The sequence below is a fragment of the Vulpes lagopus genome, chromosome 3, assembly GCF_018345385.1.
Source record: "Vulpes lagopus strain Blue_001 chromosome 3, ASM1834538v1, whole genome shotgun sequence".
NCBI lineage: Eukaryota > Metazoa > Chordata > Mammalia > Carnivora > Canidae > Vulpes > Vulpes lagopus.
In genome coordinates, this window is record NC_054826.1 from 67,929,576 (window position 1) to 67,956,795 (window position 27,220).

General features: G+C 47.8%; 1 protein-coding gene across 1 annotated transcript in view; it reads right to left on the bottom strand.

Annotated features, from left to right (window-relative positions):
• HK1 (hexokinase 1) overlaps window positions 1-27,220 on the bottom strand; it is a 66,635-nt gene that overhangs the window by 29,165 nt on the left and 10,250 nt on the right. The window contains exons 2-4 of the mRNA XM_041748461.1: window positions 19,407-19,569; window positions 6,992-7,140; window positions 1,961-2,080 (exon numbers count right to left, since the gene is read on the bottom strand). Of these exons, the coding sequence (XP_041604395.1) occupies window positions 1,961-2,080; window positions 6,992-7,140; window positions 19,407-19,569 (432 nt within the window). The remainder of the gene's footprint in view (window positions 1-1,960; window positions 2,081-6,991; window positions 7,141-19,406; window positions 19,570-27,220) is intronic.

Genomic DNA, 27,220 nt, shown 5'->3' on the forward strand with positions numbered 1-27,220 from the left:
AGGAATTTTACTTTTTTGTTTTACATCTTTGTGTTATTTGTATAAACAGCTTTACATATTGCTTTTTTTTTTTAAGATACTAAAAAAAAATAGTTGTTATACTTAACTGTTTCTGTCTGAATGGAGAATGTTGCCACACATGCAGCAGGGTTGGGACGAGCTGATGCTTGGGCCCCATGGGCCTCTGGGGATGCCACAGGGATGGGGCATTTGCCCACATGTGGCTGCCCCAGCTCCTGGTGAAAGCCACCTGGCCCGTTAGATGCACAGCAGGGTGAGTGCTTGTACTAAGCCAAGCATTCCAGAAACTCCTGGACACTGTTTTCTTCCCATCAACCCTAACCCCCCAAAAGCCTCCGAGAGTATGCTGTAGAAAGAATGTTGGGATGGAAATCAGGAGACCAGTCCTGTCCTCACACCTCTGCCCATTTCCTTGTGGGAAGCTCCCCAAATTCCCCTGTCCTCACACCTCTGCCCATTTCCTTGTGGGAAGCTCCCCAAATTCCTCTGAGGGTCACTGTGCTCATTTGTGGAATAGGCAGCTGGTCTAGATATGGACAATCTTCAAGGTTCCAGGCAGCCTTGAAGAGTGGGCATAGGCCTCCCCACCATGAGCAATTAGTCTGTGGTCCACTAGTTTCCTAGGCCGGGCCACACTGGTGTCCCAATGCCAGATACCAGAGCATCTGGACTGGCCACGGCAGTCCTGATGGAGACAAGGGGACAGTAGTGTCTCAGAGGTCTTTAATGGGGGGAAAGAGGGAGGAATGGGTGATGGGAGTGCCCAGGATTCCGGTCCTAGCTCTGCCCTGCCATTAATAAGCCCTGTGACCTTGGGAGGTCTGGTTCTCCATCTGGGGAATAAGGGACTTGACCTACTGAGCTCTCAAGCCCCTCCTAGCTCTCACATGACGTGATTACACAAATGATACAGATGAAAGGGCTCCAGGGGCAAGAAGCTGTGCCTGGGACAGGAGGCTCACCCTACTGACAAAGAGGTACAGGGAAGCTGCCCAGAAGTACACAGGGTGCCTGGTCTACCAACGTTACCATCCTGCAGAAAGCAGACTGGTGTCAAGCACAGCACTGGAACCAAAGTGCCCAGAGCTAAACTGGGCTCTGCTGCTCCCTGGCTGGATGGTCTTGGATAGGTTCCTAACCCCTGCCAGCCTCAGTGTCCTCCTCTGTAAAGTGGGAATCATGAGCACTTCACTCATGGGTGTGTCTGAAGATAACGTGTTAGCTGGGAAGCGTGCATGAGAGCAGAGCCTGGCACCTGATGGACCCTCCATAATGTTAACTCTCAGGATTCCTGTTATGAGGAGTTTGTTCACAGGTCACTGTGTGTGCATGGTCTGCCTGTCCATGTAGAAAAGACATGAGGCTGCATCTATGTACTCTGTCTCCCTGCGATATGCTGAGGTACAATGGAGCCACAGAGTATGTCTGAGTCCCTCCTTGCTAAGCAGGTGAATGAATGAACAATGACCACCAACAAGGCGGGTGCAACGATCCCTGTGGCTGAAGCTGCTCGCTGGCAGAAGCTGTGGAGGGACGGCCCTGGCCCCCGAGGCATGGGGTCTTGCCCAGATTCTCCACTCCCAGGATGGCCCCCAGGCAAACACCACACTGTACAAACCTGACAAAAGCCTTGCCAGCCTCTCTCCTCTGTCACCAAGCCTACATGCTCTTCCCTCACTAGCTTATGTCTCATGGATGTCTCTACCCACGCAAGGGCCACAAATACCATGATTCACCTCCAGAAATATGGAAATCATTAGGTAACTGAAAAGATAAACACACTATTTTTTTAACCCCACATTGATTCCTACAAATGTTTTTTTAAAAAAATACAACATAGGCAGGCCATCAAGCTGGTGAGCAAAGGGGAAAAAAGGGGCTCATCGACCTCCCCACGCTGGGGCTTCTGTGGGGCCCGCCAATCCCAACATGTGCTTACCTCGTCTATCTTGGACTGCCGACAAGGGAAAGAAAATGTGAATCCCACTGGTAATTTCTTGTCCTTGATTTTTTTTTTCTCCATGAAGTCCCCTAGGCACTCGGCGACATGATCAAAAAGCTGGAAGAAACATGAGAGAGCTGTCAGCAGGGAGAGAGGGGAGCTGGCATTTGGGGTGGGGGGGATGTAAACAATTCCCTCTGCACACACCGAGAAGAGCGGGGCCACGCTGGCTGCCCATCCCTGTGGCCCGTTCCCATGGCCCTGCTGGGAAAGCCACGCTGAGTGGGAATGCTAGAGAAATAGTCCCTTAAAAAGAGCCTCCCTGTGGACCAGCACAGCAAAGCCCTCCATCAGAACTGGCCTATCAGTGGTCACTAATACGTCTGAGTGCTGAGGAAATTTCAAAATAATAGAAAATCCCCTTACCCCCTCCTAACACACAGGCAATGAGTGGGTCTCTATCAGCAACCCCCCACCCCTGGCCCCTTCTTTTATGTCTCCATCTCTATCTACCTCAGTCTGTGCAAATTCCAAACACTCTATGGGCAGTTCCAGAGGCTCTAGTCTACTTGTGTGATTTCACAATCTTTAAACTATCTTCTTTTTACTTTTTACTGAAGTCTGATACACACACATGGAAAAGAGCACACATCCTAAGCACAGAGCTGTCCACTTGTGTCATCAGGACCCAGGTCAAGAAACACAACTCTGTGGGGCAGCCCAGGTGGCTCAATGGTTTAGCGCCACCTTTGACCCAGGGCGTGCGTGATCCCGGAGACCCAGGATCAAGTCCCATTTCAGGCACCCTGCATGGAGCCTGCTTCTCCCTCGGCCTGTGTCTTTGCCTCTCTCTCTCTCTCTCTCTCTCTCTCTCTCTCTCTGTGTGTGTGTCTCATGAATAAATAAATAAAATCTTTAAAAAAAAAAGAAAAGAAAAGAAACACAACTCCGTCAGCACCCAGACACATCCCTCCAACTCACTGCTACCACCTACCCCCACAAGGGCAGTTGGCAGCTGCTCTGACTTCCAGCACTCTGGATTCTTTCTGCTGTCTGTCCACTACATATAAATTCAATGGGGGTGCACTCTTTGGTGTCTGCTTTCTTTCATTCAACATTACGTGTGGGAAGAGTCACCCACGTTGTCATGTGCCTCTGTAGACTATTCCTTCTAATTGCTGCATAGTAGTCTGTGGTATGCATACACTGCAGTTTATTCAGTGTATTTTAGTTTAAGCTTGCCCGCTCCATGACACATTGCCTGGGATAGGCATACACATCTTAGGATCCACTGGAAAGAGCACAGGACACTGTTCCCATAGCCTCTGCACAAATACTGTCAATGTGGGAAGGCTCATCCCCTCTAAGGCAACCTTTTTGGATCTCTCTAATACCTCCCCTCATCTCTAAAACATACCTACAATTGAATATAATGTTTTATATGTGTTCTGAACACAGGAGAGCTTAGTTGAACTAAGGAATCTCCCTTTTCCTTAGCTCTATACCCCGATTAATGTAATCAAAGCATATATATGCTTTTTGGCAACCATGCCGCAGTCTCAGTAATCCAATCTTTTTCACATGGCTATCATAACACTAGACCTCCCTATGTATGGGATTTGCACAGCTACAGAGCTTCTAGAAAGCCAGAAGAAGGCAGTGTTGGCAGGGCCAACCACATGGTCACAGGAAGCAACCCCAGCCCATGTTCCCAGACAAGGCTACTTCCCGAAAGCTTTCCTTGCAGGGATACCCTCAAGAGGGGCCAAAAGTCACTATTCCTTTCCCCAACTTTACCCAGATATTCCTGACCCAGCTCTAAAATCTGACTTGCCTGCCAGAGTAAAGGAAAACCTGCCGACTTTGACTAAAAGCCTTTGTCCCTGACTCACTATTGCTCGGACGATGGCTGCAGCCAGTGACTCCGACTCAAGAGACACATGACCACCTTCCCTGGAGAAGCTGGGCTAAGCTTCCCACGACCCACATTTCTAAGTAATATAAATCCATTACTAAGTCCGTCAGCGAGCCCCGTGTCATCTGCTGTCACAAGCCCCTGGCCCCCCTGTGGCCCTCAGGAGAGATGGCCAGCCAGCTGAAGGGAGGCTGGAGGGAAGGCTACAGGCAGGAAGTAGCAGGGAGAAGGCCAGCTGTAGAAATGGATTCCCATGGAAGAGGTGCTCTAAGGGCTCCCAGATCCAAACCAAACACCTCAGCCCAGCAGTGCTGTTAAGAAGGAAATGCTCATGGCCCAGGAGCTCCCAGCCTGTTTCAAGAGACAGGAAGCTACCACCAAGCTAACCCAAGTCTGGGACCCATCAGGAAGGGAAGTTACCCAGACCCACAGGGCTCAAGATTCTGGTGTCTAAAAAGCATTTTTTTCCTCTAACAACATAATCATTATTTAAAAAATCCCCACACAGATTCCATTTCTCCAACTAAAAAGGGTAAAAATGACTACAACAAAAACTTACATATTTAATGATTCAAAATTTCCCAAACTAAAGAAATGATTTTTAAGAAGGTTGCATTCATGCTTCCAAGAGTATTGCTAAAGCTTAAGCTGAGCTGAACCTTTTGGGATACTTGTGTGTGTGTGCATGCGTGTATGTGTGTGTGTGTGTGTGTGTGTGTGTGTGTGTGTGTAGAGGGGTAGAAAAAAAGATAAAGCAAATAGTTAAGAACTGGGGAATCTGGATGAGGGTATCTACCGGAGCTCTTTCTGTTTATCTTGAAATTTTTCTGTAAGTTTAATATTACTCCAAATAAAAGGTTTAAAAATCTATCTAAAATTCCTGCATATTAGAGAAGATGAGATCACAACCCCATGAATTCAGGACTGTTCCATAGACTGTGAGTCTGAGCTTGCTTCATGAGCACAATGGGGCCCTTAGCCTCCTACAATATTCTACGGGCTGATAAGAAAAATGGTCCGCTGATACTTATTTTTAATCTCAAACCAAAGTTCTGAAGGAGGGTTTCCTGTTTCATCCCTATTTTCAACTGCCAACCCTCTTCCTCATCCCCTGGACTCTCCTCCTTGCCCACAGCCCTCACACTGCCTGACCATCAAGAAATTTTAAAAACAATAAAGACAAGCCCCAGGCTCAGAGTGTTCCACGTTGCTGAAACTCCAACATCTGGAACCAGACTACCTGGGTGCAAATCCCAGCTCTATCACTTATGAGCTGTGACCCAAGGGACTGGTTACTTAAAATCTGAGCCTCAGGTTTCTCATCTATAAAATGGGAATGATGATGAAATGAGTTAATTCATTCAAAGTGCTGACACCAGTGACCTGTACGTAACAAGCACTATGGAAGTACTGCTATAATAATAAATACACCATCATTACCATCATTATCATCACCCTCATCACCTTTTTTGTTTTTGTTTTTGTTTTGCAGACTGCTTGAAATGAGTAGAGGCAGAAACATGGCAGGAAACAGTGATCCTAGAGCTGAGAAGATGAGGACAGAGGCTGGGAGAGATGAGGTCCTGGGGGCGCAGTAAGAAAGAAGTCACTGTGGCAGTATATAGCCAAGTGTGCACCTGTTGGGGGGTACTCCCTTAATTTACAAACCCTGCTCCTCAAAGGTCAAGCCAAAGCACACATGAATGTCTCAGCCATGAGGGAAGAGTCCTGATGGTGAAGGCAGCAGAGGTGGCTAAACCCAAGGACTTGTCGCTCACAGTGAAGGTCAGTACTTATTGTCAAATGAAAGGAGCAGGATGCCAACTCGAGGCTGCTGGCCACTTGCAGGAAGGATAAAGCAGCAACCACTGAGCAGGATTAGGAGACCTCACAGCTGGCTGTCCTCATGCACTCATAGGAAGGATGAGCCAGTTGCTGCAGCCCAACAGTGAAGGGATAAGCAAGGGAACCTGCAGGCAGGGCCATCCAATGAGTGATACACTCATTTCATTGGCTGCCTGTTCTGATGACAGTGTCTTCTTCCATGCTCTGTGGGACACAGTCAGAAAAGCCCTAAGCCCAAACCTCCATGAGCAGGTGAAAGACTAGGATTAGCCCTATTCTCTCCGCAAAAAAAAAAAAAAAAAAAAAAAAGCCCAAAACCAAAAATCGGCAGAAAGCTTGCTCCAGGCCCCACCGACAGTAATTTAGAAACAAAGTGGAGTCAAGAGGAGAAGGCTCCTGGGTCTCATCTCAAAGTCCAGCTCAGAACAAATGAGTTTTCTGGAGAACTTAGTCACGAACCTTGACATGAACACACCCTTCCTAAAACAAATATTTGGCAAGCAATGAATACATATCCTGGGCAGTGGCCATGACTCAGGAGGCGAGCTACAGACCTCAGGAGCCTGAACATCTCCAGGAGACTACACAGAGCAGCTCCCACACCCAATGGGCTAACAGGACACAGAGTGACAGACACAGAGTGTCCACAGGGTCCTTAGTGAGCTAGGGCCCCACCATTCACCACAGCCAGCCACAGGACAAGAGGCCTTCTGATCATATCCACAACCCCTTGGCCAGCTAGGGAAGGCAGTCCTTCCATGGGCACCCATGAAGGGGAGGGGCCTCAGGTATCCAATGTGAGGGAAGGGGGTGATGACAGTTTGTACCCAGGACTCTCAGGAGACCATTAAATCAGGTAGCCAGGAGCCTTTGACTATCCCTGGGGCCATGAACTCAAGTTCCTACTGCCCTACCAGGTGACAGCCATGCCCTGGGCCCTAGGTGAGTTAGGTGAAGTGGCCAATGACTTGAAGGAAAGAGCGTTTTCACCCAAGGACTCTGCTAAACCTCTGCTAGGGAGCCAAACCCAGGATCCCAAGGGAATGAATACATTTACCCCCACAGCTGCCAGGACCCCTCTTTATACCCTCCCGTCCACCAATTTCCCCAGAGAGTGGGCTCTCCTTAGATGGTCACACCCTTCCACCAGGAGCCCCCCTCCACATGAATCTTTGAGGACTCCTCTCAGGGGTTCAGCCATCAGTGCTTGGTCTAGTTCCCGAACGTCTGAACCCACTGGGGCTGATCAGAAGGGAGAGGGGACCCACCTGGCTTCCACTGCCGTGCACGATATTCTCCGGGGTGTCGTAAATCTCGGACTCCATGTGAACATTCTGGTTTTGCTCATGATTCACTTGCACCCTCAGAATTCGAAAGGAAGACCCGCCAAGATCCAGGGCAATGAAATCTCCCTTTTCTGTTTAGGGAGACAACAGGTATCACATCAGCTTCGTATGTTACAGGAAGGCGTCATGCTTTGCTCGCTTCTTGACAGGTCTGGCTGGCCTGCCTCCTCCCTTGCAAACCTCATCCAACCACTGCTCTGTCTGGAAAACGGGCCAGGGAAACCCTCCCAGCCTGGCATGCAGCAGGCCGGCTCCAAGCAGGGGAACGAGAGAGCCAAACTCCACACAAAGCTCCACCTACACTTTCTCTAATTCCCTATCCTTTCCCCCAAACAGCATTGTTATCCATAAAATAAAAACAGGTATTTCAACTCAGAGTAAGTCCCACGTCTGAGGTCTCTTCCATGCCTTGAGTTCCTGTCATCTCAGGGAGTCTACACCCCGACTTATTCCCCAGGAGATTTTTTTTTAAATCATGGTATCATATATATAACATAAAATTAACTACTATAACCATCTTTAGGTGGTGTTACGTACAATGTTGTGCAACCATCACCCACCATCCATCTCCAAAGCTTTTCATCAACCCTTACAGGGTAACAAAACTTAAGAACCATCAGACAGTCACTCCTCACTCCTCCTCCCCTAGTCCCTGGTCACTGCCACTCTGCTTGCTATCACTACAGATTTGCCTAGTCTGGATAGTTCACAGAAATGGAATCACACAATACTTGTTTTGCGTCTGTCTTATTTCACTTTGCATAATGTCTCAAAGTTCATGCTGTAGCATGTGTCAGAATTTCACTGCTTTCTGAGGCTGGCTGATAGTCCACTGTATACAGTTACCACACTGCCTATCTACTCACCTGTCGGTGGACACCTGTGTTGTTTCTAAACAGGGGATGTTTTTAACAGAAATCCCTCTTAGTCACGGAAGAGGAACCGGCCTGATATGGTTACATCCCTTGGGCCCAATGTCTACACCAACTAGGGTGGGGCTGAGTGGGATAAAGATAATGGGATTGTATGTCGAGGCTACCAGACAAGCAGCAATGGAGGTGGCCGTGGGAAGATCCCAAACCATCAAACCACCATCTAACCATTCTTTACCTTGTTTTTCATTAGTAATTGTTACACATGCTTCTAAAAACTCAGTTAGGGCAGCCCCGGTGGCGTAGCGGTTTAGCGCTGCCTGCAGCCCAGGGCGTGATCGTGGAGACCCAGGATGGAGTCCCACGTCAGGCCTCCTGCATGGAGCCTGCTTCTCCCTCTGCCTGTGTCTCTGCTCCCCGCCCCCCCCCAAAATAAATAAATCTTTAAAAAATAAATAAATAAAACTTAAAAAAATAAAAATAAATAATAAAAATAAATAAAAATAATAAAAAAATAAAAATAAAAACTCAGTTAAAATCTGTTAATTTTACTGCCGAGGGACATGCCCAACTGTCCCAATGTGTATCATGCCAGGGGTGACAGCCACCCCTGCCATCCCGAGCCCCAGTCGTCCCCTAGGTCCTCAATCCTACAGCAGTATAGATACAAGTCTGCTTGGGATCTCATTTTCCTAGGGAAGCATCTTTAATATTCTATTTTTATATCTCAACGGTATTGTTGAGATATAAATCACCAGACAACTCACCCATTTAAAGTGTGCAATTCGATGGTTTTTAGTATATGCAGTTATGCCACCATTGCCACAAACCAGTTTCAGAATGCTTTCATCACCTCAGAAAGAAACCCTGAACTGTTTAACTATCACCCTCTCAATCAAGCACCTGCTTGCTCCACTGCCCCTAAGCAACCATTAATCTACTCTGTCTCCAAAGATTCACCCATTCTGGACAGTTCATATGAATGGAATCATAAAGCATGAGACCTCTTGTGACCAGCTTCTTGTTGTACCATGTGTCAGTACTCTATTTCTTTATAGTCAAATAATCCATTATATCGATGTACCTCATTTCATTGACCCATTTGTCTGTGGATGGATATCTGGGTGGTTTCTACCTTTTAGTTATCATGAATACCACTGCTGTGAATATTTCTGCATAAATTCCTGTGCAGCTGTTTTTATTCCCCTTGGGTATATACCTAGAAGTAGAACGCTCTGTCAACTGGTAATTCACGTTGAACTTTTTGAGGAACTGATACTAGTTTTTGAGGAGCTGCCCCATTGTCCAGCCCACCAGTGATATATAAAGGTTCCAACTTCTCCACATCCTCAATATTTATCATCTTACTTTATTTTCATTTACACTTCTCTAGCTAATGACAATGAGTACCTTTACATGTGCTTCTTGGCCATTTTTTACCTCCATTGGAGAAATGTCCCCTCAGATTCCCCAGCTTGTTTTAAAAATTAGATTGTCTTTTTGAGTGTTGAATTTTGAGATTTCTTCATGTTCTAGACATAAGTCTCTATCAGATATATGATCTGCAAATATTTTCTCTCATTCTGTGGGTTGTCTTCTCCCTTTCTTGATGGTGACTTATAAAGCATAAAAGTTTTTCACTTTGATGAGTACAACCAATCTACTGTTTTCTCTTGTTGTTTGTGCCTTTGGAGCCCTACCTTAGAAGCTGTTGCCAAATCCAGGGTCACAGAGATTCACACCTATGTTTCCTGCTAAGAGTTTTATAGTTTTAGTTCTTACATGGAGGTATTTGATCCATTTTAAGTTGATTTTTCTTTATGGTGTGAGGTAGGGGTCCAACCTAGTTCTTTTACATATGGATATCCAGTTATCCCAGCACCATTTGCTGAAAAGACTGTTCTTTCCTTCATTGAACAGTCTTTGCACCTTTGTCAAAAATCAAGCGACCATGCATGTATGGGTTTCTGAACTCCGAATTCTTTTTTCCTCAATGTTGATATAGAACTGATATCCTGAACTCTCAGTTCTGATCCACTGATCTATTATCCTTATATCAGCACCACAGTGTCTTGATTAATGTTGCTTTGTAGTAAAATCTGAAACCAGGAAGTGAGAATCCTCCAGCTTTGTTCTTCTTTTTCAAGATTGTTTTGGCTATTCTGGGTCTCGTTCTTATTTTTTTTTTTTTTTAAGGTAATGGATGGTTAGTAAAAAAAAAAAAAAAAAAAAAACCCTTCTCTTTTTTATAAAGTACACATATCTTTGATTCTACCAACTTGTAATCTCTGACATACTGCCCTATTTCTGGAACTTAGGATGGTGCTTGATATACAGTAAGAGCTCAACAAATACTTGAACTCATGAGGGTGGTAAAGGACTCAATGAAGGAACCGAAGATTCTCACAGCAAATTTTCACTATTATTATCCTCTCTCTCAAGTTCCTTGGGAGAATAACCATAGCCTAGGCTTATGTGCATCTACACATGGCACCCAGAAGAACTCAGTAAATACTCGATGGCTGCTTGATCACAGGAGTTGGTGGCCTAATCATTCACTCACTCAAGGTAGTCCTGCTTATTGTCATTAAGCACAAAGCAGTGCTGCTGCTGCTGGTTGGCTGATTTTTTAAATAACAGCTTTATCAAGAAATTATTCATGTATTATACAATTCATCCCCATTTATTTTTTTAAGGTTATTTTCATTTCAGTTCATTACAATTCATCCATTTTAAAGTGTAGAATTCAGTGTTGTTTTCTTTTTTAGGATATTTACAGAGTTGTGCAACCATCACCACTACCTAATTTTAGAACACTTTCAGCATCCTGAAAAGAAACTCCGTACCCACTTCCCGGCAACTCCTCTTATCCACCAACCACCACAAACCCTACTGTCTATCTCTATAGATGTTCCTACTCCGGACGTTTCATATCAATGGACTCACACAGTAGGTGGGCTATTGCAGATCGCTTTTCATCTACTATACCTGAAGTTTTCAAGGTGAATCTATGTTGTGGCACATATTAGCACCTCAGCCCTTTCTATGACCAAATTATATTCTATTCCATGAATATGCCACATGATGCCACTGGTTTTAAATTGCTTCTATGGTCCAAAGGAAACAGACCCAGGGAGAATGCTGGGAAGCAGGTGTCACAAATTTGTAGGAAATTCTGCCCCTGATTGTGTGGTTTGTTCAAATCAGTTCAGAGGGTTTTTTTTTTGGTATGGGGCGCTTTTTTAAAGATTTTATTTTTAAGGGATGCCTGAGTGGCTCAGTGGTTGAGTGTCTGCCTTCAGCTCAGGGCGTGATTCTGGAGTCCTAGGATCGAGTCCCACATCGGGCTCCCTGCACAGAGCCTGCTTCTCTCTCTGCCTATGTCTCTTCCTCTCTCTCTCTCTGTGTGTGTCTCTCATGAATAAATAAATAAAATCTTTTTAAAAAAAGATTTCATTTTTAAGTAATCTCTACTACCGAGCATGGGGCTCAAACAAACCCAAGATCAAGAATCCATGTTCAACTACTGACTAAGCCAGCCAGCCAGCCACCCCAGTTTTCTTAGAGTTCCCATCAGAACCCTAATCTCCATGGTGCTTACTGCTACCCAGTTAAAAAACTGAATTTGGTATGAGGGAGGTGGCCCCTCTCAGGAGGATGAATTACTTAGAAATCAAAAGTACTTTTCTTTTTAAAGATTTTATTATTTATTTGAGAGAGAGAACACGAGTAGACCTAAGGGCAGAGAGAAAGGGAGAAGTAGACTCCCTGTTGAGCAGGGAGCCCGACATGGGGCTCAATTCCAGGACCTCAAGATCATGACCTGAGCAGAAGACAGATGCTCAACCAACTGAGCCACCCAGGAGCCCCTGAAACTCACTTTATTTTACCACCAACTAACTTTCATTGAGCCTCTGTGCACTCTATATGAATGGAATCACAGTTGATAAGTGCTTCATACACATCATTTTATTTTTAACACTCTCAACCTTATGCAGTAGGTACTGTTGTGATCCCCATTTTGCAGGTAAGCAAGTGAAGGATGGGAGGGGTTAGGTGACTAGCCCAAGCACACAACCTCAGTAGCAGAGCCTGAGTGTGAATCCAAAGCTCAAATTCAAACTGCCTGCAGAACAGACCTCGTGAACGAGGGTCACCAAGGGTAGCAGTGGAGTGAGACTTTAGTGCAACCAGAATGGCAGGCTTTCATTCCGGGGTTCCTCAATATCCACCCATGACTCTTTGCAGCTCTTGGTTTTGTTCTGCTTTGTTCTCCAGTGAAGACAACGAAAACTCAATAGGGCAAACAATTCTAAGCCACTTGTGAGTATTAACAGGCACCAAAGCAAATACTGTGCTAGCATGAAATTATGGGTACTTTTTGTTTTGTTTTGATGTCTTTACTTAATTAACTTTTTACTGTTTTAATGTCTAAATAAACATTTATTTTTTTTCATGCTTTACACCAACTTTACATCATAACTTAAAAAACACACACACACAAAAAATGACCAATTTGTCAGTTGCCAGCCTGGTCAGAAATCTCATTTTTGGGATGCCTGGATGGCTCAGTGGTTGAGCGTCTGCCCTCAGCCCAGGGCCTGATCCTGGACACCCAGGATCGAGTCCCACATCGGGCTCCCTGCATGCATGGAGCCTGCTTCTCCCTCTGCCTGTGTCTCTGCCTCTCTCTGTCTCTCTCTCTCTGTCTCTCTCTCTCTCTCTGTGTCTCTCTCTCTCATGAATAAATAAATAAAATCTCTAGAAAAAAAAAAGAAGTCTCATTTTCAGTTGAATCAAAGGTCTAAGTGAAAGGAGGTTCTTGAGCTCAAATTCCAGGCATCTGCAGGGAAGCTGCTGTGTATTGGTGTCAGCACTGACACAGATCAAGTGAAATCCTTCAGCCTCTGAGGCAGGAGGGGAGTCAGGTCACAGGCAGCACCTCTGCAGGACTCAGGCCTAAAGTTTTTCAAGCAGCAGAAGTGAAAGTGACCTCAGCTGCTAATAATGGGAGGAATCTGGCCTTAGGATACATGGGGCCGGCCTCATTTCTGCAACTCTACAAAGGCCCATGCCCCATCCGGGCCTCCCACTGCAGCCTGTCCACTCCAGCTCTTCACTGCTCCTTCCTTCAACAAGTTTAGGGTCCCAAGAAGTTAGGGTCAGAGACGGCAACCAGAAAGGGTGACCTTGGGATGTCAGGACAACACTAAATACTGGACATTCCCTATACCTGCAGGTGGGAGTCAACAGATTTGAGGGGTGCCTGTCCCAGAAGGCAGTTTATAAGGAGTCACTGTCAAGCCCAGTGCAGTTCCCAAACCTACCCTGAGCAGTGACCCTGGTTCCAGGGTGTGTTTGTGATTGCTAAAGGAAATGGCAGCTGGTAACTCTTTCTGTAAATCACATTTGCAGCTCAGGAGACATGGGACAAATACCAACTCATCTTTTTGGTTTATGGATAAGGAGGCTCCAGCCAACTTAGCTGAATGACTTGCTCGTGGTTATACCTTTGGCACAGCCAGAGCCCCTCTCTTTTCTTAGTGGCTCACATACTTGCAAATATCGTGATGTGCATTCTCTTCTGTGTGTATGTATGTGCCTTATCTTCCCCAGTTGGATGACAAGCAACTTGAAAGTGACTGCTTACTTCCTTCTTCTCGTGCTAAGTCTTGCACGCAGCGGGGAATCGGTGTTTACTGCTCGTTCAAGAGAACTGTCCGGGTCAAATGCCTGTCCGTCTAGTACTATTCTCTGCCCGGCAGAAGCCACTGAGAAATGACTTCTGGTAGAGCAAAAAGATTTCCAGTAAACCTTGCTGGGTCTAGCATCTCTTTATATAACTATCCTCCCCATTTTTCATCTCAGGTCATGGGTAAGCTGTCGCTCTAGCTCGACCAATGTGGGACCCAGGTGCATGATCCAGGAGCATCCAGAGTCACCTATCCTGGCCATCACAACTGGTTCAGGATGGGCAAATGATCCAAGTCAGCCAATCATCACCCTCTCCAACACCATCCCTGGGATCACTAGCACGGAGGCGGGGGGCAGGGAGGGCAGACCTTTGTCACTATATGGAAGACGTGGCCTTTGAATGCAGCCAACACACAGACTACAAGAATAAGAGATGGGTGAGTCCCAGGATACAGAAGCCAACTTACAACTAGATTTCCCAGTTATATGAACCTAAAATTTTACTTTTTGCTTACACAAATTTGAGTTAGATTTCTTTCATCTATAGCCAGAAGGCTCCTAAATTCAATATTCTTTATTAGGGAAGGAAGCCCCCATTACCTACTTGCCCTCCATAACAAAGGGCGTCTATTTTATCTCTGGTTGGTTCCCCAGTTAGAGCCGTGGTGTCCCGTCACCCCATTGCAGAGGCACCAGAGCCGCAGCCGTCTGTGGGCTCCTCCACATTTTGTGGGGTATTAGGGTGGGAGTGAGACAGCCTGCACTTGCTTTTCCCTTTTTTCTGCCTCCTCCCCCTGTGACATCACAGAGATGCCAGTGAATTCTGAAAAATTCTCAATCATTTTTCCCCAGGGCTAGACCTACATGTTTAGGCCTGATGTTGGGCATCCTGGGTATCAGCCGGGAAGGGCCTTCCCAAAGAATTCTTACAAAGTTAGCTATTAGATGACACTAGCATTAAGGAGAAGAAGGACCCACTGTAACTCTCACGGTGGTTTGCACTTTCCAAAGCACTTTCATTTGATCTTCTTGCAGCCTTGTGAGGCAGAGAAAGTAGGGTTGAGAATCCATTTTACAGATGAGGAAATGGAGACATATGGAGTTAAGTGACACCACCAAGGTCAGTCAAGTAAGAAGCAGCTGAGTGAGAGATTAATCCAGTGTTCTGTGTTTGGGTTTTTTTCACCTCTTTTTAATGTCAAGTTCAGCCTCTTTTTTTATAGCATTGGGCTTCCCTCCAACTACCTCTTCAAATCTTTGGCCTCAACCTTCCTTCCTGCTCCTGCTGTCTCCTACTTGCAACTTCCCACATTTCCCATTTCCACCGAAGCCAGGAGAACCACTCTTCCAGAGAAGGCTCATTAAGCAAAACACCTGAAGGGCCCCTGGCAACTCTCCACTTTATGATGACTGCCATTATTCACAGCAAATAATGGAAAACAAACACAGGGACAGATGTCTTTCTTAAGTCCAGGTCGGCACTAGATGGAATACAGGGCAAACAGAAACCCCCCCTTCAGGAAATGCCTACCTTTGCCCTGCTCAATGAATTGATTTTGTGCGTGAGATACAAAGGCTTTCCTTCCATGTCTGCAAACCAGCTACTTGATGACAGTTCTACACCTTCATCAAAAACCCAACGAGAGGAAAAAATAAAGCAAGACGAAATAAGAGAAGGAGACAAACCTTAAGAGACTCTTAATCATAGGAAACACACTGAGGGTCGCAGGAGGGGTGGGGGTTGGGGGGACAGGGTAACTATGTGATGGGCATTAAAGGAGGGCACATGATGTAATGAGCACTGGGTGTTCTATGTAACTGATGAATCACTGAACTCTCCCTCTGAAACTAATAATATACTATAGGTTAATTAAATGCATTTTTTTAAAAAAAATTTAAAGGGAGAAAAAAACCCAACCAGAACAAGAGACATAGATGGAAAGAATTTTTGAGATAATCCAATCATCTTCCCAGATAAGGATACAAAGACAGAGAAAGATAAGAGATCAGCCCAAATGCTATGGGAAAAGGCAGAATTTCTTTCCTTTGACTGAAAATAACACTATGTATATTTGGGGTCCTCAAAATGAACTGAACATACCACAAATCAAATATTTTCCAACTTTTCCTATGGGTAAGGTGCATGCTCAGAATCATGGGGCAGAAACAGTGAGATATTCATTTCAATTTACCCTCAAAACCCTTGCAATCTAATTGGTATTTCCAATTCTCTTACTGATAAATGAGAAGAAGAGAAAAAAGGGGAGGTTGCACAAACAAGATGCAGAGTGAGCCAGGTCTTCTGAGGGAAGCCAGATGCAGATGACCAGCTATCCCTGGAGATGGGCAGCTCTGAAAGGGGACCTTCTATTTAGGCCAAGTCACCAAAGTAAAAAGGCTTTGATATCTTCCTTCTTTTATTTATTATTCATACCGTTCCTACTCCAGAAAGGATATGCAGCAGTTAAAGGCCACTTTAGGGTTTTTTTTTTAAAAAATTAATGTATAGATTACCGAAGAACAATTAAAGAAAAATCGTTGCCCATAAAAAATGTCCAAAGAGAGGGGGGAAAATAATAAAAATGTGCTGATACACTTCCAAAAAATCAGTAGAGTTTCAAAACTCTTGAGTCCGGTCCCCCAGGGTCAAAGTCAGCAGGAAAGGAAAGGTTTATTTCTCCCTTTGACTCCGAAATCACACAGCCCTTAACAGGCAATCATCCCTCCACCAAGCTAAGTCCAAAGAGCTGAATCCTGAGTCCAACATATCCCTCAGTGGTTTGGGATTACCACTAATTCTGTCGCTGACTAATTATACAGTTAAAGCAGTGATTAACATTTAAAAAGGGAACAGCACCATGGTTTACCAGGCCTGAATTCTGACTACTCCAGGGGACCTCGCAGTTCTCCACTAATAAAGGAGTGCAGGGGACCTGAAGGTGGAGGCACTCCTGTCACGACCGCCGATCGACTGGGGTCAGGGATGTGAAGCCTTGGCATCAATGTCAATGCCTGCACGGGGCTGTAGGGTTCATTCCAAATGGAGTGTGGGTGCCAGGGCACATGAACTGAGCCCAGCCATGAATATTAGGAATAGATATAGGGAGCAAGCCTATATATAGTGTGTGTTAGGGCTGCACTGTGTCCCCCAAAAAGATATACTGAAGTCCTCACCCTTGGGACCAGTAAACCTGACCTTATTTGGAAACAAGGTCTTTGCAGATGTAATCAGGTTAAGATGAGCCCTTAGTGTGGGGCTGAATCTGATTAGGTCCCTGCAAGAGGGAAATGCCCTATAATCACAAAGGCAGAGACTGGAGACATGCAGCTGGCAAGCCAAGCAGCACCAAGGGCTGCCCACCACCACCGGAAGCCAGGAAAGACACGGGCAGGGCTGGGTGCCAAGTGCAAATGGGCAGACCCCGGCACCGCACAGGAAGGGGGTCCCTCAACTTCTGGGCTTTGGTTCCATCTCCTCATCTTCCTTCTGTTCACACCACTCTGTGCTCCTCAGAGGCCCTAAATATTTGGCTGTATCCATACTGGAGAGAATAGAGAGGCTCAAAAGGAGGCGTGGAGCCCGGGCTGCTGGCTCTCGTTCCACCAACCCCAGGACAGCGCTCCCCGGCATGGCATGTTAGTCACCACAGATGTCATCACTCTGAAGACACCAAGGATTGTCGGACATGTCATTATTTTACATATCTCGGAGAAAGAACGAACGCTGCCTGCTACAATTTTAAGATGCAATGATAGCACGATGCACTGCTGATTTCAGAGACATTCAAACTAAAAAGTGTCTCAAAATGGATGAAGTGGGTAAGAAAAGATCAAAGGTCAGGAGAAAAGGCAGGTAAGCCACGTTAAATGATTTCTTTTCTGCAGGACAGCTCAGTGCCTAGATAGAGTGTCTTGGCATCTGTTGTGAATGTCTGGGAGAGGGCTGCAGAGTGTTTTTCTCCAGTGAGTCTAAATTCTGAGCCTTGTTTTAAAAAGGAGCTGAGAGGGGTAAATGGCTAGATTACTGACATAGTAACATCACACTTAGAGAGCCTCAACTCTGCAAATGGTTTCTGAAAGAGTAAAGGAGAGCACCCCCTGCTAACATATGGTCCTGGTGTGACATATGGTCCTTGGACACATTAGCCCTGGGCCAGTCACACAGGATCAGGTGCCCCACGGGCATCAGGTATCCCTCTGAGCTCTCCCAAGCAAAGCCAGAGCAGGGGCCCTCCGAGGGCCGCCCACACCCACATTTCCGCCCATTCCTCCTCTTTTAGCTGGAAGCAGGCCCAGCCATGCCTCTCCGACAGAACTCTGCTAATCCTGGAGAGGCTCAATGCTCCTGGATGTGGGTGCTATCCAGAGCTGGGAGAAAGCAGGAGTGAACCACAAAGCCAGAGACATCAGGACAAAACCCAGGACATACCACCATCCCATCACTCTGATGACCAGAATTAGTCGTTATTAAAAAGTTAAAACTGCTGGTAACCAGCACCTCAAAGAAAACAAAAGGATGGAGGTGGAATAGGTTTCCAACAGCCAATTTCCACATGATACAAACCCCACCTGTGTGGCCAACAGAGCCAACAGAGCCAATGCCCTTTGTTAGCACCCAAATCTCACTGGGGACTCCTAAAGAGCACTGTAGGTCCAGCAGGCCTTTCCCACCATGGCCAGTCTCTCTCCAACAAGCTGTGCCCTTACCCATCCTTTGTGAACACCAACAGTTTTCCTGACATCCATTTTGCAGGCTGTGTACCAGATGCTCCAAATCGAGGCTTGAAACAAGCCTCCAGAGCAGGGAAGAAACAGCGGACATGTGTGAGGGCCATCCTCTCAGGGCGTGGACTCCCAGCCTCTAGAGAAACTGGACTTCCCCATAATCTCTCTCCTCGCACACGCAGCAGATGAACCCCAGTCTAGAGCACAGAACACCCCTCCAAGCAGGATTCCTGGAAGTGTGCCAAGCTGGGGCTGGTACAGCACCTGCCCCTGAAAACTACTAGCTGCGGGTCAGCCAGACAGAATGGCCTCCACGGAGTGTGCTGAGCTGCATACTCTCAGCCTCCACTCTGCCAAGTGCAGGAGCTCAGCCCACTCCTCTGGGGAAGGGGTACTGACACTTCATGGGGAGCCCCCAACTCCCCTTTGTGGGGCATGAGCTACACAGATGCATGCTGACAAGAGATTTTTTTTCTCCATTTCAACCTCCCCTCACCATTCCTCTGCTTTAGGGGCTACTTTCATTTAGCATCTGTAAAATTTTTTTTACATGGGAACTTGAATCTCCCCTCTGAGTCCAATATCTAGCTGGCCACTGGGATTGCTACTTATCTGAAGGGAGGTCTTAGTGTCCTTGATGAAGAGATTTTCTTAAAATGAACTCTTCATTTGTTCTGGAGCCTTTCATGTTCTAGAGACATAAGGGCAACCCACACGGCATCTGTAAGGGCCATACACACTCCCTTTCTTATCGTTAACCACTAGACAGTCAGTCTAATGAGAGCAGATCAGCCTTGTCCAACCAAAGTATCTCTAGTGCCTGGCACACATTAGATGGATGGATGGATGGATGGATGGATGGATGGATGGATGGATGGAAGGATGAAGGATGGATGGGTGGGTGGGTGGATGGAAGGATGAAGGATGGATGGATGGATGGATGAGTGGAGGAGTTAAGGAATAAATGAACAAATGAAAGAAAGTTGGAAGGACATTTTCACAAAGAATTCAGCTCTCAGAGCCCAATCTCTGGGTGAGAGACTCACCTGAACCATCAGGAATGGACCTTACAAATGTTGGCAACATCTTGACTGTGGCTGTTGGATTAAAATCTCGGGAGAGGCCATTCTTCATCTCCTTCTTGAAACGAGTCATGATGTCTATCAGAGTTTCATCAGAGAGCCGCATGGCATAGAGATACTTGTCAATCTAGGGTAAGGATAAGAAGGAAAGAGAGTGAGGCCAAGCCTGAAGAAGGTCGTTTCAGCTTGAGTCTAGCTGGGGAGGGACAGGACAGGGTGAGGTACCCGCCTGTCTAGGACAGTCCAGCTCCCACAAACTCTGATACACCACATGATGGGCAGTCATACAATGCCATGGGCCATGTCCCTCAAAGCAGTCTTGCAAATGCTCTGAGTCCCAGTTCTTCCTGTAAAACTAGGTAGCTCCAAGTCACTTCCAATCCTCCAATGTCACATGGAAGTTGCCTTTTTGATCCCAAGCACATGCCAGAGGTGCCCTAGCCCTGCACATGACTCCTTTCCTCTGTGAGAAGTGGCTGGCTCATCTTCAAATGGATGGCAGTGTCACCAAGGTTAAGAACAAGGGTGCCAGAGCTGGCCATGGTGGGGGGTGGGGGGTTCAAATCCCAGCACCATCACTTAACAGCTGTGTGAATTTCAGTTTCCTCAATTGAGAAACTGACACAATAAATAGGACCTAATTCACAGATGGCAATTTTAGACCTGATGGAATGCAGAAGTCCTTAGAACACAGAAAGTGCTCAATAAACATCAGCTATTAGTATTAACATGAGACAGTGGTGCTGGTGGGTTTCCTCAGGCCAGATTTCTAGGTAGGTGGAAACAGTGGCCAAAGGGCTGGAATTCTACAGGATGTTGGGTGGCAGGCCCAGAGCAGGGACTACTTCAACCCCACCATCCCCACAGGCCAGGGCCAGCATGCCCATACTTCCAAGCCATTCCAAGTCCCCACCCAATCCGCTGCTCTTCCTGGGCGCTCCCCATTTTCCTCAAGGTACCAAGGCTCCTAACTTCAGACCCCCTAGGTTGTTACTGGCCATTCTTCCTTCGTAGTATCTGCCCATTGAGTCTCTCAGAAAGAACTTATTGGGCACCTACTGTGTACCCAGCTCTAAGTCACCTTGTCTCACTCGCCATTCATTCTTTTTGCTCCTCTTTGGCTTAGGAAGCCCTGATAGCCATGTGCCTGGATTTCTCATTCCTGATTCCTGATTCCTCCACTGTAATGGTTTTCCATGTTCAATCTCTCTCCCTTCCTACCCATCCAGTATGTCACCACCACATTCATCTTCTTAAAGTACAACCCTGGTCAATGCTTTCCCTTGCTCAAAGCCTTGCCATGTCTTCCATGCCCGAGGCACCGACACTCTCCAGGTATGGCTTTGTGCTCTCTGAACTCGGGCCTAAACACCTCTACCATTCTTGATGGGTGCCTGGGCTTTCCCACCAAAAAGCCTTTCCTTTTCCCAGCTATCCAAACGTCCCCTACCCTTCGAGGTTCAGATCCGATCTCACCTCCTTCCGCAGATGCCAGAGCTCCTCCGGCTGGAAACGACCCCTCCCTTAGCACTTATCTCCCCACACAAAATAACCTGGATCATAGCTTTCTGTACCCGTCACCTTTACCGTGTCTGCTCTGTTCACCTTGACCTCCCAGTGCCTTGCACGCAGCCTTGCACACAGAAGGCTCCCGTGGATGGAGAGACAGATTTATGACCCAATGAAGCCAAAAAGACCTTGATGCTTATTTGCTTCTGAGAATGGCATCTCGTGTTCACATTGCAGGGTGGCTGGAAATGTCCTGACTCAAGGACACAGAGTCCCCAGCCCTAGGTCATTTCTGCATATTTGGGGCCTGGGCAGCCTTCTCACTCTGGTCTCCATGCCCTGTGCTCCCCCAGGCACTGCCTGTGTCCTGCCTCATGAATAATCAGCACATTGGCAGGAGTCCCCCAGTGTCCTCTGTGGCCAAAGACAACCCTGCCCCCACCCCTAAACTCTTCTACCATGACCACCTTTTCCCTTCCCTTTTGTGATAAAGCAATGCAGAGAAGGGCAATCAGAAACCACCAAGAGCTAAAGTAGAAATTGCCAGAATCACGGCCCCAGGAGAAGACACGCTCTGTTCTACCCCCAAGACTGGCACCAGATCAGCAGAACTTGCTGTCATGGTGCCCACAGTCTGGTGGGGGGGAGGCAGTCACGATACAAGTGTGTGTGAGCAGCCACAGGAGCAGGAGTCTACTGAGAAGGCTTCCCGGAGGCGTGATGTCGGAGTGTGCATCCAGGCACAATCAAAAGCATGTGTGAAGGCCAAAGGCAAGGGAGGGGGTGGTCTGAGGAAGGAACGGAAAGAAATTCAATACAGATCAAGCACAGTGTGAGGCAACTAGAAAGAGTGTGAGGAACTAAACTGTGCGGGACCTCATAAAGCACATGAACAAATTTAGACTTGATCTCAAAACACAGTGAGCCTTGGGATGACTTTAACAAGTATGCAACAATGAGATTTGCATTTCAGAGAGATCGACTGTCGGTGAGAGAATGGGTGAGCGGGAGCAAGACTATGCAATAATCAATAATCACCACACTGCTACCCTAGCACTTGGGACACGTTCCCACTGTCACATTCCCCACCCCACCTTACATATGTCTATCTCCTCTGATAAAACATGAGTTCCCTAGGGAAAGGAACTCACCTGGTTGCCTGGCACAAAAGAAGAATTTAACTCATACCAAATGCTAGAATACTAGTTGATATTTATCTTACGGCTCACAGTATACGGAGTGCTTTCATATCCAGTATGTCATTTAACCTTCAAAAGAACCCGATCAGGGACACATTCTTGCTCCCCATCTTACAGATGAGGGTGCAAAAAGCAAAGTGATTAGTAGTTCAAAGACAGGGCCAAGAGAGTCAGGTCTCATACCTGCAAGTCTAACACTGCTCCCTATAAACGTCCCCATCCCTTGGGGAAGGCCAGTTCCCCTATTCCGTGGAAGGCAAGCCCAAGCTAAGCTGCTGAGGTTTTCCAGCTGGACAGGAAGAAGCTTCTAGAAAAGGCAAGGCTCTCTGCAGCTCCACAGCCATCCTGCCTCCAGACTCAAGGTACAGGTTAGCACGGGGACACAGATCCGAGAAAAAAAAAAAGAGCCTAGAAGCTCAAAGGAGGAAGCAGGCTGGGGACACAGAAGACAAGCCAGCCCCCAAGCATCTATGGAGAGGGAGCTTTCCTCCTCTGGTTCAAGTTCATGAATCATTATGTGGGACAACTCCTTTTAGAAGAGATGTGGAAATGGGGGCCAAAAAGAAGGTATAAGTTGAGGCTGAGCTGGAAGTGAGCCCGAGGCCTCCTGGATCCCATCAGAATGGAAGTAAGCTCAGGGGAACCCTTTCCACCGGTCCTCGAGAGCTCAAGGAGCCTCTGATCCAGCATAAATGCTGGGGTCAGGGGTGGGCTAGCCAGGTACCCACTGCACCACCAGCCAGGTGGCACCCAGTGCAGGACTCAGTGGGTCCAAGCCATGCGGACCAGGGCCCGTTAAGCCATACAGGAAACATTGGTGCAAAGTGCAGGTCAAGAGACACTTGTAGAATATTCCCAGGGACCCAGAGTGCTTGGCGCCTCACTGAACAAGGGGTCCCGCTCCCCTTCTTTGGACCAGCCCTGCCTGGCAGCGGGCTGGGCTGCCCTGTCCACCTGGGAAAGTGGAACAGGCCATGGGTGGTGGGAGGGAAGAAGAGTGTCAGGCTAATCACTCCTGCCCAACACATCTCGGTACAGCAACCCCCTGCAAGACACCCAGCAAGACAGCAGCTGTTTCTGCAGGAGGCCAGAAGCCCGGGAGCAGAGGATGGCAGAGGGATGCAGACCTGAGGAAGGACGACTTCTGGTCTTTGGCGCTTTGGCCAAAATCTATGGTCTTCTCAACTTCTCTATTTCTATCCCGTCTCCACAGCATCTCCACATCCTTCGTCTCCTCCGTCCTCCCTCCCTCCCTCTCACTCACACTTCCACAAACCACTGCTGCTTGGCTGCTCTGGCCCAACCCAGAGCCCAAAGAATCGCTCCTGGGCCTCCCCCCCCCGTTCCTCGACATTCTGGTGACAGGAGGGCACAACACAGCCCATCCTCTGGAGGCTGCAAGCTGTAAGCCTCAGCCTTTGGCATATCTGTCACAGGCCAGAGGCTCCCAGGAATCCGTGACAGGAACCCTCCAGCCCCTGAAGTGCTCCCTCTCACACGCAGTAGCTGACACACGCGTGAAGGACTCCGGTCAAACTAGGAAGGGAATGGAGAGGTGCCAGGGGCTCCCAGATACCACATAGTGGGCTGGATCCCGCAGTCTCTTGGCCGAGACTGACAAGGACCCCCGTCCCATCTCCAGGCATCTTTCACTGTCCCCTGGAGGGAAGGTGCCCTAATACTGTGCCAACACTTGTCCTGGATGGTCCGTCTTGTAGACCAAGAAAGCCTGACAGCTCCCAGCAGCTCCAGAAGCTGGACCACAGCAGAAGCAGGACGGGATGCCAGAAGAGAGAAGGCAGGCTCACCAAGCTCCTCTGGCCCAAAGCTGTCCAGCTAATGAAAGAATCCAGGGGCCCTGCCCTGGGCTAAACCTCAAACATTTCTGGGCCTGACCTCAGCCCCACCTCCTGCTCCCAACAGAACATGTACAAAAAACCAATTCAAGACCAGACATGCCCAAGTGAACAAGCCCTTGTGGCAGGCGGCGCGGTAACCCCCGGTGGCCCAGGCATTTTGAGCCCCCGGGGAAGGGGGCAGGCCATGGAAATCTCTGCTTCTGTCCTGCACTCTCCCTCACGACCAAGAACGAGGCCAGCCAGCAGGTGTGACTGGAGGTGCCGGCACAGGCCTTTCAAGTGAACTTGCCAAGTGAGACGTTCTACTTGCAAAGAGAACTGAGTAGCTGGCAGTGGAAGGTTAAGAAAACTCTTGCTTAAGGGACAGAGCAGAGATTTCAACACCAGATTCACTTCTCTTTCTTAGGGGCACTGACTCAGGAGAGAACTGGTCCCGGGTGATTGTCACTTTAATAATAGTTCGCATCTACAGAGGACCCTGCCCTTCATACACAGGACTGTCACACATGTTATCTCGTCTGGGTGTCACAGAAAGAGGTGAAATGAGCTTGTGGACGCCAGGGACTGGGCATGAGGCAGGCGCTAACATTAGCACCCCTTCCACCACCATGACCTGGGTAGGTAGGCAGGAAGCAACACTATCTCCATTGTATAGTAGAGAAAGCTGAGTCCCGTGACTCACAGCAGGTCTCATGGTTTGCTAGTGGCAGCCGGGTCTAGATTCCAGGTCTTCTAAGCCCTTGTGTTGGGCTTCTCCTTACACATTTCCATGATCTCTCACGTGGTGAAAAGAACAGGGGACTGTGGATTCAAAGAACGGGGTTCAGGACCTGCCATTTATTAGCTGTGTGACTTTGGACAAATTACTTAACCTGGTTGAGTCTTGCCTTCCTCACTTTTAAAGTGGATGATAATGCTTTCACCTCAGAGAGCTACCGGGAAAATTGTAATACTGTGCCACGAACAAGGTAAACATCAAATAACGTTTCCCACCTTCCCATCTAAACAACCAAAAGGGAGGCCACCTCCCTCCATGCCTTGGCTAACTGGGAATCACATGTCCCTGACTCCTTTTACCTAGATACTTAGGAGAAATGCACTGATTACCAAACATTATCAACCCATTCTATAGAAGAGGCTGCTAAAGGTAGAACAGCCATATGCCCCAAACCACGGCAACTTAAAGACTGACAAAATTCTTCTGAAACATTGTACTGTTTTATTAGGTTGTTTGTTTGTTCTTGTTTTTTTTTTTTTAACTAATAGTAAGTCATGGTAACAATAAGCAATATATACTTATTATTAAAAAATTCACCCAACCCATAAATACATGAAAGTAAGAAGTATGAGTTCTTCCCCCAATCTTCCCAGAGAATTCCCGGCTAAGAGCTTTGTAGACTCAGATAGTTTTTCCACCTAAACACTCATACAATACAGAGCTTGCCTTTTTTATTTTGTCTTACAAAAACAGAATAATACCTGGGGGGAGGAGGTGGGAGAGGGGAAAAAATGGAATCATAATCACTTTATCCTTTGAAATCTTAACCCCAACTTCCTATTTATTTTCTCAAGGACCTGCCTTTAAGACTCGCACCACAGCCATACTGGATTTCTTCAGGACCCTGCCTGGTTCAATGACAAGGCACCGACAGGGTAATGTGGACACCCGTGTCTGCCTCTGGGTTTAATATCCTTAGGGACTTCAGTTTTTCCATCTGTAATGTGGGCATGCTCACACGACCTTGAACTATAAAGGCCTCTCTACTTTGCACAGCACTTTCACATACTGGTCCTTGAACTATCCTATCCAGAGAACCAGGACAGGTGTCATCACTTCTACTGCCCTGAGGAAAAATCAGAGGCCAGAGAGTTTCCTCAAATGGTCAAGGTGACCACTGGTCAGCAAGAGAACTGGGGTAGACACCAAGTCCCCTGGCTCCTGGTCCTGTGCTTCTTCCTCTATAAGCTTCCTTGCTCAGCCCAGAGAGGGAGAACCCAGGCCAGGTTCTTCCTAGACCAGGGAGATGTGGGAATGCGCATGGCATTAATGCCACAGCCCCATCCACTCTAGAAGCAGCATGGCTCCCTTGCTTCGCAGCAAGGCGTGCCACTCCTCATTCACTCTCCACCAGCCACAAGCTGTCTGACCTGTTCTCGTCTCCCTTCGCAAAACCCTGGGAGGGAAGCTGAAACCACAGTGGGCCTAAAGGTTATCCCCCTGCCGTGGCATGTAGTGGCCTAGCCCCCCTCCTCCTGCCCCTCGGCCAGGGTCCCAGCCCCTCCTCCCCGCTGCCAGGCTCCTGGGGGCCCAGCCCCACCTCACTGCTGTGGGGGACAGCCCAAGGAACCTGGGCTCCAGCCCTGCTCTTGGCACCTGGGAAGGCAGCTCCTGCTCAGCTCCTCGTGGCCACAAGAAGAGAGATTTTTACCCTGCAGGTTCCCCAGAGGAAGCATCTTCCAGCACCCGCCCACCTTCCCTCAGGCAGCCTGGGGCCCTACCAATGATTCTTGACCCCCCGACCCCCGAAGGCCCTTCCTCACAGATCCACAGGTCCACTCTGCTGGTTCAGCCCGAAAAGGGCCTCTCCACGCCTCACCCCTTCTTTCTCCCACAGTCCACCTCCAGACTCACCTCCTCCGAGGGGCATGCCATGATCTGCCCCGCCCAATACCAGCTGCTCCTGTCCTCAACATCCCCTCGGCCGTCAGCGTCCACTATGTAGGAATTAATTTGCCCTGGTGGACACATGGCCGTGTCAGAGCCTTTCCCAGGAGCTGCAGCGACACACACATGATCTGTGCCTCCAGCTAGTCTGTGAGCACCAAGGGGACCAGCACCATGCCTTCCAGGCCCTTCACGTCCTCTGCCAAGCTCTCGGGGTGTCTTTTTCACTGCCCTGGGTGCCTGCCCTGCTGGGCGGGAAGGCCTCTGGTGACGCCTAGCCAGGGAGGTCTCAGAAGGGTTTGCTGGCTCAGATAAGGACAGAGGATCCTCTTCCCTGAATGGCCCAGCCTGTCTCCTGGACCAGCCCCTCACAACAGCCTCCTGGGGACCCACATGGGGCCAACAGCCTCTCCCTCAGGGACAGAGTGTTCTGGGCGTTCTCTAGTTCTCTAACCACCCTCTCCCCACAACATCTGCATCTCAAGGCTGAGGCCTTGGACACAAAGCCCTACAGATAACCGAGATTCTCACTCCACTCTTCAGGCC